This window comes from Gekko japonicus, unplaced genomic scaffold (assembly GCF_001447785.1).
Source record: "Gekko japonicus isolate JY-2015 unplaced genomic scaffold, Gekko_japonicus_V1.1 scaffold821, whole genome shotgun sequence".
Lineage (NCBI taxonomy): Eukaryota > Metazoa > Chordata > Lepidosauria > Squamata > Gekkonidae > Gekko > Gekko japonicus.
This window is the reverse complement of record NW_015160235.1, coordinates 412,842-425,932: the sequence shown is the minus strand read 5'-3', so window position 1 is coordinate 425,932 and position 13,091 is coordinate 412,842. Positions and strand designations below refer to the sequence as shown.

Genomic DNA, 13,091 nt, shown 5'->3' with positions numbered 1-13,091 from the left:
GGGGGGGAGGGAGAAAGGAAGGAAGGGAGAAGGGGGGAGGCAGGAGGGGCCGCAGAAGATCCTCCCGTCCATCTGGCTTCCCAGGTGGGCAAGAGAAGCGGCGCGGGTGGGTGGGGCATAAGAAAGCCTCCTCTGTCTGTCCGGCTTCCTGGGCGGGTTGGCGAAGTGGTGGGGGAGGGAAATCGGGCTGCGGCGTGAGGCGCATTGCCAGCGTGCCCTCAGACACAGTGCTCGCCTCCCGCCTCCCAGCCCATGGCAGGGCAGTAGCCTTGAGCGGCAGCTGGGCGACACGGCCAATTTCAGCTGGGGAAGGTCCTGACGGACAGCGCAAGCTTCCAAAGACCGTTTGGTGTGCATTTTCTCTCCGCTGCATGAAGCTGCGTCTGAGGTGGGACGTAGGCGACATGGCCAATGGAAGCCGGGGAAGCTTTTGACAGACAGTTCAGCTGTCAAAACACTGTTGGTGTGCATTTTCTCTCCTCTACGTCTTATTCAATTATATATAAGGGAGAGATTGCTCTTATTTTTAAATTTGAAACAACAAAAACTATTTTTGGAACCAAAGCCATTCGAAAGTCAACATAAACTGTCAGCTTTTACAGGAAAACATCAAACGTTACCAACTGTGCATGTGTTTTGCCCTGGGGTATTCTTCTACCCACAGCATAATATTCCACCGTGGTGAGGCAAATATTCTCCAGCCCTCTGTGCCATCCTGATTACAACTATAATCACTTCATTTCTTTTCTGGACCAGTTTTCCTTTCCAAATCCCTATTCTTTACTTCAATACACTACACCAGTGTTCCCTCTAAGCTGAGTTAGTGTGAGCTAGCTCACAGTTTTTTAGCCTCCGGCTCACACATTTTTGTCCTAGCTCAAGAAGGAGGGCTCCAGTGCAAACTAATTTATGCAGTAACCAAATTGCTCACTCACAACCTTAATGCCAGTCGTTCACAAAGTAGAATTTTTGCTCACAAGACTCTACAGTTTAGAGGGAACATTGCACTACACTGGCTGAGGTGAAAAAGCACCCAAAATGACAAAATCAATAGATTTGGGAAATTTCTTGACATCCCAGTACTTTTTCTTTACTGTAAATTGCAAGCGGCTATACTTTGGCGATAATTGTTTACCAATGTGCCATAACAATGTCCTAAAAGGAAAAAGCTGTACATTCACTTCTTCATGTATTGGGGGGGTTTGGGGGGGGGGGGAGTGCAACTTGGGAGGAATTTCACCCTAGAAAACTGGCATATGATTATAAAGGTCCAAGTATACCTGTTAAACAACAACACTTACGAAACCACTGTGTTAGTTGAGACAATGTATTCTACTTCTTTGGTCCACGGGTTCATGAAACTGAACCAACAACTCCTCAGTGTAATAAAAGATCCATCTTTGACTTTAAACTTGTAACAATTCGTAGTAATTTTTTCTCTTGTCTGTAAAACTGAAAGAGGGTAAGACAAAAGTCAGTAAATTCATGTGGCCTCCTTATAGTCATGTTAACTATTGTCTAGATTTGCATGTTAATTCACTTCTACACCTTCACAGTGTGGCAAATTTCTTACAATATTGACTGCTTTTACAGTTAAAATGTTAATTTAGGGTTTTTCCATATTCGGTCTATACAGGGGTCATTTCGTAGAAAAAGAGCTAGGGGAACTCATTAGCATAACTCATTAGCATATGCCACACACCCTGACATCAGGGGCCCGGCGGTGGACCTGCAATGCCCTCTGGTTTTATTTATGAAATTTTAACCCAACCAAAATTCCCCTTTGGAACCCCCCCCCCCCCCAATTTATTATTTTATTCAAATTAATTGTTTTCTATGAAATGTTACCTTGTCGATGACATTCTGCCAGATGTCCTATATCATCCTGATGAAAGTATTCATAGCATGAAGTACCTAGAAGTTCCTGTGGTAGGTATGCCAAAATGGCAGTTGCCCTAAAACATAAAAAAGCTGTTGAGCTTTTTGATCATTTAAAACTATAACATTATTCAACTGTGAAAGAAATAAGCAAGCACGGCCAGCTCCTGTCCCTTTAAAAGCACAGCAGGCCAAGCTTTTCATGCATGACCACATGCTAGATTCTGCAGATCAAGCTGCTGTTAAAGAAGCAGAGTCAGCAGACGTACTTATATAATGTAGTAAAAGCTTTGTTATCCAGAACCGTCCGTTAACCCACTTCACCCAGAGGACAATCTCCCCACCACCCACAGCCACCATAGTCCTGTTTCTTCAGGCACAGGCGTGTCCCACTCCCCACCCCTCCAGCCAGCCAGCTTGATGCCTCCAGCAATTACTGGGCTTCTGACAGCCTGGTGCTGCCAGATGACATCATCTTCAGGTGCCTCCTTTCCTCTCAACCTGCCTCTGTTGGGAGCTGTTGGGAGTCAGCTGTGCTAGAGGGCTCCCAGGGCCACTGGGCATCTTGTCTGCCCATTGCATAGGAAGGGTCCTTCCAGGCATGGGGACTGTTGTCATGGTATTCCCCATGGGAGAGGGTTTGGTTGCTGTGGATTCCTCTTGGTAGAGGCCAAAGCAAAGCAATATACCTAAGTATCTGGCACATTTGGTTAACTGGCAAGCACCTCCCCAGGAATGCTAGATTACAAAGCTTTTGCCAAGTATTTTTAATTTCACTATTGGCATAATACAGCAACTCACTTATGAAATTGCTCAAGAAAATAAAGAACAGGATGTGCATCCCTGAGGTTTAAACATCTGAGTCAGTTTCTGTCTTTTGTTAAATCAGAAATTAGTTGCTCCAGCTGAATATACTGTAGGCCAGAAAACTGAAGGTTTAAATTTAGTGCTACAGTTAAAGATACAGTACCCCAGGACCGCAAGACTGGCACTGCAGAATATATAAGCACTTACAATATGTGCCAGTTTTTAGCACTGACTAATTGATTCCCATATAGCACCGGAAAGGGTCAAATGGTAAATGCTACCAAGCAACAAGTATAGCTATTCTCCAGTGTTTTGATATTTACAGACACAAAGTGCTACAATGAACCTTTTTCTTTACATAGAGCAGGTCGTCTCTCAAGATGGCAGGTGATTTTATTATGAGTTCACAAGAATACACCCACTCACTTGGTTGGAGGGAGCAGTCTCCAACAGGCTAAAAACACTGGTTACAGTGTTAAAGCACGGCACTTCCATTAAAACCTGAAGTGTCAACGTGAGGTATTTTCAAGCCTTGGATTTAGTGACTGTCAGAAAAAAAGCACTGAAGTGGGTCTTTGCCTTGATCTCTTCCCATAGCAGTTCTTTTTGCCCCCAGGAAAGTAGATTCCTGGGGTCATGAGACAAACAACCACACAGGTTTGGAGGCCATGCTGAGGAACAGGGAGGGGTAAAGAAAGTCTTGGGAAAATTCAGGAAAAAGCTCTTTCCTGCCCACCCCTGCATTTTATTTTCTCCAACGGAGAAAAAAAATCCTGGAAATCTTGGTTAGCACTCAAAAAAACAACCACGAAATATTTTCTCTTTGGGGATGACAGAAATGCTTTTTAAGGCAAGGATATACTCAATCCAAATGTGAAGTACAAAGACCTTTATATAAGACAATGCAGCACCAGTATACATATACAGTATGTATCTCTCCTTATATATAATTAATCTCTCTATATAATAATTCTGTTTTGGTCATCGACTCTCCTGAACAGTCCACACGCTCCCAAATCAGTTGGATCCCTAATTTGTCACTCAGAAGCTGTCCCTATCCACTGGCTGCGTTGCCTGAGTCTCCCCTCCAATATTCTAAACAGTTTGCTCTTCCTCTCCCCCCAATAGTCAGTCGGAAAACAGAGGTCATTTGCACATGCGGCCTGATTGGCCTGTGCCTCTGACATTCTAAACAGTTTGTTGTTGCAAGTCATTGAATGTGTCCTGGGGTAAAATACATATCCCAATTTTCCCTTAAATGGTCACTGGAGTTGCCGAAATACATATCCCAATCTTCCTTTAAACGGTTACTGGAGTTGCCAAGCTCCCTGTGGGGCCTGGAGATCTCCCAGAAATCACCGTGTTCCCCAGCCACAGCACATCATTTCCCCTACAGAAAGTTCCCCAACTATTACAATGGTTGCTTCGGACAGTGGACTCTATGGAATCATACCCTGCTGAGGTCCCTCCGCACCCCAAACTCTGCCCTCCCCAGGCTCTACCCCTCAAATCTACAGGTCTGGCCCTCCCCTTAGTATTGCCAGCCTCCAGGCAGCACCTGGAGATCTCCAAGATCAATTCTCCTGGAGAAAATGGCTGCTTTGGGCAATGGACTCTATGGCATTATACCCTGCTGAGGTCCCTCCCCACCCCAAACCCTGCCCTCCCCAGGCTGTACCCCTCAAATCTACAGGTATTTCCCAACCCAGAGTTGGCAACCCTGTAACTGGCTATGGAACCGCTTTCCAGACTCTTGGAACCCAGAAGACATGGCATAGGAGGAGGTGCTTTTCTACCTTAGCTGCCGCTGCATAACTCTAAATCAACATAAGTCAGGGGTGTTACCATGAGGCTACCACCTGGGGCAGCAAAATGACTTGAGGCAGCCCTGCCTTACAGCTAAGCAGAAGGAAATAAACTTGGCTTGCCTCCCTCTATTTTCCCCTTCCCTCTGCCGCCCCACCAGCCACAGTCGGGACACTCACCTGGAGCTTCCTTCTAGATCTCATTGTATTACTTCCCACAACGGGCCTTACTCCTAGTATAGTATATACATATTACAGTATATACATATGCAATATTGTCAAGGGCAAGGTTATTGTTTAAACGTGATGTATTTTGACTACAATTAATATTCTCTAATATGTACAATGATAATGCATTACTGTTCAGAGTTTTAGCTTAACATTCAAACATCATTTATCCCATTGTGAATATAAGACTGTTTCTGTCCATACAATATATTTTGTTTATAACAGAACTTTTGTTTTCTGTTTTTTAAGTATTATTTTTTTACTATCTTTTAAAAGGCAAAAACTAAGATACATGTGGTAAGGGTACAACAGTTGGCAACTGTCTCCAGTACTGGGTATATTTGCAATTGTGCGTGTAGAAAGCTAAAATGTGCATACTTTTACATCTCATAATTTAGCAAACAGCAGAATGTTTATATTCTAAGTTATGCATGGATATAACCCCCTGTCCCAAATTTCCATTAAGAGAAGGGGGGGGGGACAGCTGGCTTTTAGTCCAATATTTCAACATTTCTGGAAATTCAACAACTCTCAGGAAGGATGCAAAATCATCCATCGTACCTGTTCCATCAGCAAAGCTGCACTGACAGAAGAAGGAGAGGTGATTTGTTGCCTTTCCAGTAGGGCTGCCAAGTGGGGGCGGGTAAACCCTTGCCTTGGAGGCCCGATTTCCACCGCCGCGGAATTGGGCCCCAGGGGGGAACTCCGCCCCCGAAGCGTTGGGGGCGTGGCCTGGATCATCGGGGCCACCCCCTCAATGTGGTTGACGTCGCGCGTCACTTCCGGTGACGCACGCATGCGCGCATCCGGAGACAGCTCCCGGAGCCCGGCGAGGCTCCCCCGCCGGTGAGTTTTTTTGAGCCCCTCCCGCCGGTGAGTTTTTTTGACTTGGCAACCCTACTTTCCAGTACAGCCTCCCAGTTCCTATGGGAAGGGACCCTGGCTCAATGCTACAGTATCTCCTCTGCCATTCAGAGAAGACAATACTGACCTTCATAGACCAATGGTATGATTCAGTATAAGGGAACATCGTTTATTCAGCCCATTTTGTGATTAGTTCATATGGGTTTTGCAACCCCAAGCATTAACTGTCCACGGCTCAAAAATTTCTGCTGAGGGGCAAGCAACAAGGGAAAGATCTAGAAACCTTGCACTCATGGATTTTTTTCATGTCTTCTAACATATTGCAATAAACACAACCAAAGACACAAAAGCTGTGATTCGGCTTTCATATTGACACCAGTCCAATGTTTACAAAACACTTACGTGAATACATTATACAAAAATCAATGTTATCTCAAAGATCTACTTTCACAAACTTCCCTTTTAACAGAGACTCTCAGCAGAGAATACCGGAACTCTGTATCGATTGGACTTCACTTATCAAGAAAATCTTCATAATCAAACAAAGGATACTCTAGTTAAGACACACAAAAAATTGGCAGACATCAACTTCACAAGGAATGGTGGTTTACAAACAAATGCTCTGTCAGTTTAATGGAAGGCCAGCCAATTTGATCTCCAAAATTGTGAAGTCCCACATTCCTCATCTTCCAAGTGACCAAGTATTCAAATAGTCATAATTGCCACGCAACACTCATCTGTACCTGCTTCCAGAGAAATTCAGCTATTCTCAGTAACAGCACCACAGAACTTCATAATTCATGAATCACCCCTTCTTGTGAAGTTCAAGCCTGCCAGATTTTTTCTTGTCATAACGGGAGTATCCTTTCTTTGATTGTGATGATTTTCTTGATATTGAAATGGAGAATAATACTGGAGTTCTGTATTAAGTATATTAAAAGTAAAGTTTGTAAAAAGCTAATTCTGGGGCACTCTGTTTTTACTTTTACATGACAATATCTAATGAAGTAAGTTGTTTATACTGTATTATAATGAATTTATGTGAACTGCAATCTCAATGCTCTTGCTAGTACTGATCTCAATATTATGGACCCAGGATGCAAAAATTCCACATGGCAGGAATACTACAAAGTCCTATTAATTTTCACTTACAGTTATGCCTGTAAAAATCTCAGCGTCCATCCAACAACCCCAGCCTTCCTGTCAAAGACTGAAAGGTTCCATTTCTTTACATACAAGAAGAACACATGTTCTTTTAATTTCCTTTCCTAAGACTGGGCAATAGCATTCTTTGGTTTAGCAGCCCATTTGGAACAAATTATTGCAAGTTCAAAAACTTCACAGAATTGTCTTCATCAGTCCCTTCTCTCCTTTTCAAAATTCACACAACCACGAGAGCCAATACATTTGATTCTGGAACCCTGTGGGCATTTTTTTTAACAACCTAATGGGGTATCACGTGTTTGAAAGCTCCTGGCAGAGACCTCTTACAAGCACAGCAGCCCATGCCCTGTTGGTTGGGGGAGAAGGCACATGGAGCTGGGCTGTGGAGTATACCCATTGTTTTGAACAAAAGAATAAGATAATTATACAATTAACTGTGTGTCAATATTTTGAAGCAATCATTAAGTTTTATATGATAGTAGTAAAATTTAGAGTGTAACAGATACACAAACATGAAACACACACAGATACACAGTTCTTCAAGTAGACATATCTAGTTTCATACGGACATCATTTCTGCTTTGAACAAACCATCTTGAAGGCTACAGAATAAACATCAGCACCAAACCCTTGGTACCATAAATTAAAGATGTCATTCTTACCTCTGATCTACAAATACAAATTTCCCATCAATTGCATGTCGAGAAACATACTCTGTCGGCTTAACCCTTATCTCTCCATTTACTGGCTGAGGAACTACATGAGGATGCAACCGTCCAATTGCAACAAGACAGCTTAAGTTACAGCCTTCATTATCAGGCTCATTGTCTTCGTCTAGTCCCATTTTTGTTGGCGGCCAGCTTTTTAAATATCCTGTGCTATGGATAGTGCAAAAGCTTTTTCGGTCTGCTACAAAAGGGAAAAAAAAAAGGTTTTATCAGTACTGCATTGGTAAAAGGGGCAGTTTGAGAGGTTCATTACACAAAACACCCCGAAGAACACTGCAGGCATCCAATGCAATCATATTGGGTTGGATCCAGCAATCCACGGACACAAGGATCACAAATTTTCCCCCTGTTTCTCTCCCCCAGCTGTTCTTTCTGGCACTGGGAAAGTTAATTGTTTATTAATAGTCATGTGTTGGAAGGTTGCAGTAGGGAAGGGGTGCAATTCGCCCTTCCTCCTTTTACACATTATTTCTTTAACAATCTAAGAAATTGCTTACATTAGTTGTTTTTCTTAAGCAGCTTTTAAGATCTTAAAAGCCACAGAAGCAAAACTAATTTAAATAACTACATATTAATTCTTTTAAAAACTATTGAAATGTTTAATAATTTTTTTTAAAAAAAAAATCTTTAAAAATCTATGGGCTCATAAAAACCACTGTGGGGTTGGAAGCCAAAATGCACTCTTAAAATGACAACTGTATGTAGAAAATACAATTCTGATTGTACTGAATTCAATGGCAGAACCTGCCATTTGCTTCAACATGACAGAAGTCATAAAATACAAAATGCCAGTCAGATTTTTGCCCCATGTGTAGATGCATCTTTATAATATCTCATTAGAGATTAACTAAACATCTTATTGACCAAAATTCTATTGGTACCTTTCTTCTTAGAGCAGGTAGAAGGAAAGTCCTTGTCTTCTACTTTTACAGATGGCCTGTTGCATTTCATCCTACAAAAGAATGAGCGTCTTGCTCCAGAGCATAACCGTGATGGCCCAGGCGTTATATCCGTTTTAACTGGAAGCCCAGCTGTGTTAAAACAAAACAAAACAACAGATCCAAACTGGTGAATTAGCTCTCACACACATACACAAAGACATAAATTGCACAAGCATTTCACATGCTCACTTTTTGCATCTATCAGCCTTTCCCGTGGCGCAGTATCAGAAGAAGAAAGCTGCTCCTTAACTTTGGCAATGTCTTTAGGGTGAAGGTAGTCAAACAAACTTTGACCAATCAGATCATTCTGTTCAGACAGAGTTATAAAAGACAAGTTAAATTACTACAGTGCATTATACACGTATTGAGGAGAAGTCTTAATAGCTCTTTACTTCAGTGTACTGGTACTTTAAATAATGAACTAATAACATAATAAGATTGCTCTTTATCCAACAAAAAACTTCATTTTACTCCACACGGACAAAAAAAGAAGGAAAATCGAAGTTCAAGCACAGCTTCTATGTTCACCATTTAGCAGAACAAAACTCTCCTTACAAGGATCTGTTATTTTATAATTTACATAACCAGGAAAAATACCTGACTGTAGTTGAGGATCTTGAAGACTGATTCTGAAACAAACAGTATCTTTCCTCTGTCACAGCCCACAACAAAGAGAAAGCCATCTGCAGCCTAGTTGGGAGACACAAGGTAATTGTTTATTGACTTACATTTAACATCTGTGATACACATTACAATCTCTGCAAGAACCAATTTTTTTTCTGCATCTAAATTTAACTGGAATAGCAAATGATGAGGTAAACAAAAATTATTGTGTTGGAGACTGGATTATGATAGTACCAAACATATAAAGCTGAATTCACTGTGCATCTTCATTAAATTTCTAATCTGATAGGATTACATTCCCCCCCCCATAATTTTTCTTTTATTTTAAAGACATAACAAACATACAAGGGGGGAAATTTTTCTTTCAATTTCTTCTTTGACAAACTCATGCCTAATTTATCATACATTTATGTATTTCACATTTTATCATTAAAATATCACTTGCAAATACATCAAGTTTATACTTTATATATCCTTAACAAGTTTTAAATGTCTATATCGTTTATTTAGTATAGTCTTCAAACCACTTATAAAATCTTGACCATGTATTTTCAAATGTGGTTTCTGGTTGTCCTTTCAAAATTAAAGTTAGTTTAACAATTTCTGCCATTTCCAAAATTTTGCTTAAAATTTCTTCTCTCGAAGGTGTTTCAGTTCTTCTCCAATATTTAGCATAAAGTATTCTAGCAGTTGTAGTCAAATACAATATAAGAATCATTTTTTAATATAATTTTCAGGTAAAATACTCAACAAAAATATTTCTGGAACAAAGGGTACAGAACCTTTTTAAAAAATTTGTAAAATTTCGTGGACCCAGGCCCAGTATTTTTTTTTCTTTATCAAATAACAACCACATATGGTAAAAGGATCCAACATTATTTTGACACTTCCAACATACATTTGAGCATTTAGGGTCAAATTTAGCCAATTTATCTGGCGTAATATACCATCTATAAAACATCTTATACATATTTTCCTTATATAAAACTGCTTTTGTAATTTTTACATTTTTTCCACACCTGTGACCATTGGTCTAGCTCAATACTATGACCCAAGTTTTGTGCCCACTTTATCATAACATTTTTAACAACTTCGTCTTGGGTGTTATTTTCTAAAAGCAATACATAAAGTTTCTTAATGAGTTTCTCATCAGCATACATCAATATCTGATAGGATTACATTTTAACACTACAGTATGTTTATTTAAAGTGAGCAATTATGCTGTGCTTAGGCTTGCCAAGTCCCCCCGGGGGGCGGGCCCCGGGGGGACCCAGAGGCCCGTTCCCACGCGACGTCACCCGGAAGTGACGCGACCACGCCGGGCACGCTGGGGACGGGGCCACGGTCATCTGAGGGAAAACTCTATGGTTTTCCCTGGGATGGTTGTGGCCCCGCCACCAGCATGCCCGGTGTGGTCGCGTCAGTTCTGGGTGACGGGGTTGTGGCGCGCGCGCGCACTCCCAAAACAGCGCTGGAGTCCCCCGCTCCAGCGCCAATCCGACTTGGGAACCCTAGCTGTGCTTTATATTCAATTTTTGTTTTTAAACTTCCCTTGCAAAAGCAAATCCAAAAGCCACAGGAGGTGAAGGAGGAGAAGAGAAATAGAGATTGATTCCTCCTGTTGTTCTAGCAGAATTTTTACAGCATTCTACATTCTACCAGGAGCAGCTCCTGAGTAATGGTAGAAAAGGCCACCAAAGCAAGTTGAGGCAGAAATGCCTCACTTTCATTTGACTACTGCCAGTAATCTCTGGACAGCAGGCACTAGGAAGCCAGGACAAAAGTGTTTCCTGGAAAATGGGCAGACTCATTCAAGACAGACCCGATAATGGTTTTTGTGGGACACCTTACCAAGCACTTAAAAAATAGGCCATTTAAAGTGATCACAGAAGCATCAGGCCATTCAGGGTGCTTGTTACACCACAAGATGGCAGCTCCTCACTTACTAGGCTAATTCTTCTCTAGCCCTGGTAAAACACATCTTTGGTGGGGAGGTATGGGGTCTCTATGCTGATGCCCTTCCCTAAAAGTTTCACAGAAGAAGTTAAGCCGTGTGTCATCTTGGCTTGGATCCAGCAACATGGAAGCAAAAACATAAAGAACACAAGAAATTAAGAAGAGTCTTGCTGGATTGTCCATCTAGTCCAGCATTCTGTCTCACACAATGGCCAACTAGTTATTATGGCTGGCCAACAACAGAACATAGAGGCCAAGGCCTTCCACTGATGTTGACTCTCAGCACTGGTATTCAGAGGTTTACTACTTCTGAACACGGAGATTCCCTTTAGTCATTATGGCTAGTAGTCACATAAACAGAACTGGTAAACTTCTGCTTGCATAAGATTTTGTGCAATACCTAGCACTTCCCTCACTATTATCTTACAGAGCCCAGAAATTGTGTGCACAATGTCTTGTGCAAGTGGAAAAACAGTTTGGGTTATGCTATGTTTAACTTCGGGATACGCTACGTCATTCTAGCAAGGGGCTAGAATGAGATTTTTTCCAGTCACACATAGAACCTAGCACAATGGAAATCCTCCTGTGAATCCAAGCCATTATTAATGCTACCCAAATTCAATGGATCTGTTTGTATATGTAGATGCATATAGGTTTAAGTCCAAATACTTGTTTCCCATATAATTTAAAGCTGCCTGGATATGACAGAACCTCACTACTACATCAGCTGCATTTTGTTAACTGATGAGATATCTGGAGGATTTTATGATAAAGTTCTCAAAAGTTAAAGGGGATTTGAGTGCTGTGGTGAGTGAAAGAAAGGGATCTCTTTGGCATGGTGTTCTAAAACACAACTTTCAAAAGAAAGGCACTTTGTGGATGGAGATCTATCTGCAGGATTTTTTTGCAGACAAAAAATTGTATTTTAGTGTTAAATGTACAAGATTTATTATTGACACTCTCTTCAGTAACATGGATGTCTTACAATCAGTAAAGTTAAAAAAATCCACTAAATTTTGACTCTCTTAATTTGATTTTTTTTAAATCCTTTAATTGGACAGCAAAGTATAAAGTAAAGCCAATGGGTTGGATCCAACCAGTTTTTTGCTGTTAAAAAGGGTAGGGGAGGGATCCTCTTTCATTACGAAAAACACTATGCTGGGAATCATGGAACCTGCATGGACAACAGCCACGTGGGACAGAAGATGCGATAAGGAGGAGAATTGTGTAAAACTGAGCAGAAATGCTGGCTGAATCCAAACCAATCCTTCCCTTCTCAATGCAAGTGCATTCTGAAACTCCCCATTCTCTTCAATGTAGATGGCATCATTCACAGTAGCAATAGCTGGACTGAGGTGAACAGTCAGCCAAATCAATATTTGGTTTTGGGAAAAAGCCATAAGATTCCTAAATTAATCTTACAATTTGGATGCATATGTTTGTAAACTTCAAAACCTTATTCCAGTATGAGTCACCTGGCCACTTTTTGTGGTTGCTGTTCATTTATTATGCAGTTTTCAAGTCACTGGCATGTATCCCACTACTCTGGTCAGAAATGCTGGGAGCCCTTCTCCAGCATAAGGAGTCTTTCTCCAATGTAAGTGGCTCTTCATTCCTTCCACTTATGTTGGCTTGGATGCTGGAAGATACCTGTGGATCTTTATCCCTCACCCCTTACCAGCCCCCTATAATATTTGAAAAGTGCATGTTGTAGACTGATGGAGCATATGCTGAAAGAGGCCAAGCAGCATTGAATAAGGAAAGGGAATCAGGTGAAATTACCTTTCCTTTTGCTTGCTCTGCCGTGCCTCCTCTGCTAGTAGAAGAGGAAGGTAGGGCAAGTGATTTCAATCAGTTCTTCCCCCTTCTCACTGCAACTTCCAGTGTCAAATGGTATTTTGTCCACAGGACTCTCCCGATTTCCAACATCAGCTTTACAGTAGTCACAAGGAGACACTGAAGAGAAGGTAGGTATGACTTGTTTTTGCAAGTCCTGATGTGCTTGTAGTTTGTAGGATCCAAGCCAATGAATTCCACAGTACTGGAAAGCCTATTCAACTCTTGGACTGGTACAGTTAACAGAATATAATGTATAT

The 13,091-nt window shown here is 41.4% G+C and overlaps 1 protein-coding gene across 1 annotated transcript in view; it reads right to left on the bottom strand.

The window, feature by feature from the left end:
- Positions 1-13,091, bottom strand: part of ARNTL (aryl hydrocarbon receptor nuclear translocator like) — a 48,819-nt gene that overhangs the window by 20,175 nt on the left and 15,553 nt on the right. The window contains exons 8-13 of the mRNA XM_015412804.1: positions 9,013-9,105; positions 8,605-8,722; positions 8,356-8,505; positions 7,409-7,655; positions 1,849-1,955; positions 1,302-1,452 (exon numbers count right to left, since the gene is read on the bottom strand). Of these exons, the coding sequence (XP_015268290.1) occupies positions 1,302-1,452; positions 1,849-1,955; positions 7,409-7,655; positions 8,356-8,505; positions 8,605-8,722; positions 9,013-9,105 (866 nt within the window). The remainder of the gene's footprint in view (positions 1-1,301; positions 1,453-1,848; positions 1,956-7,408; positions 7,656-8,355; positions 8,506-8,604; positions 8,723-9,012; positions 9,106-13,091) is intronic.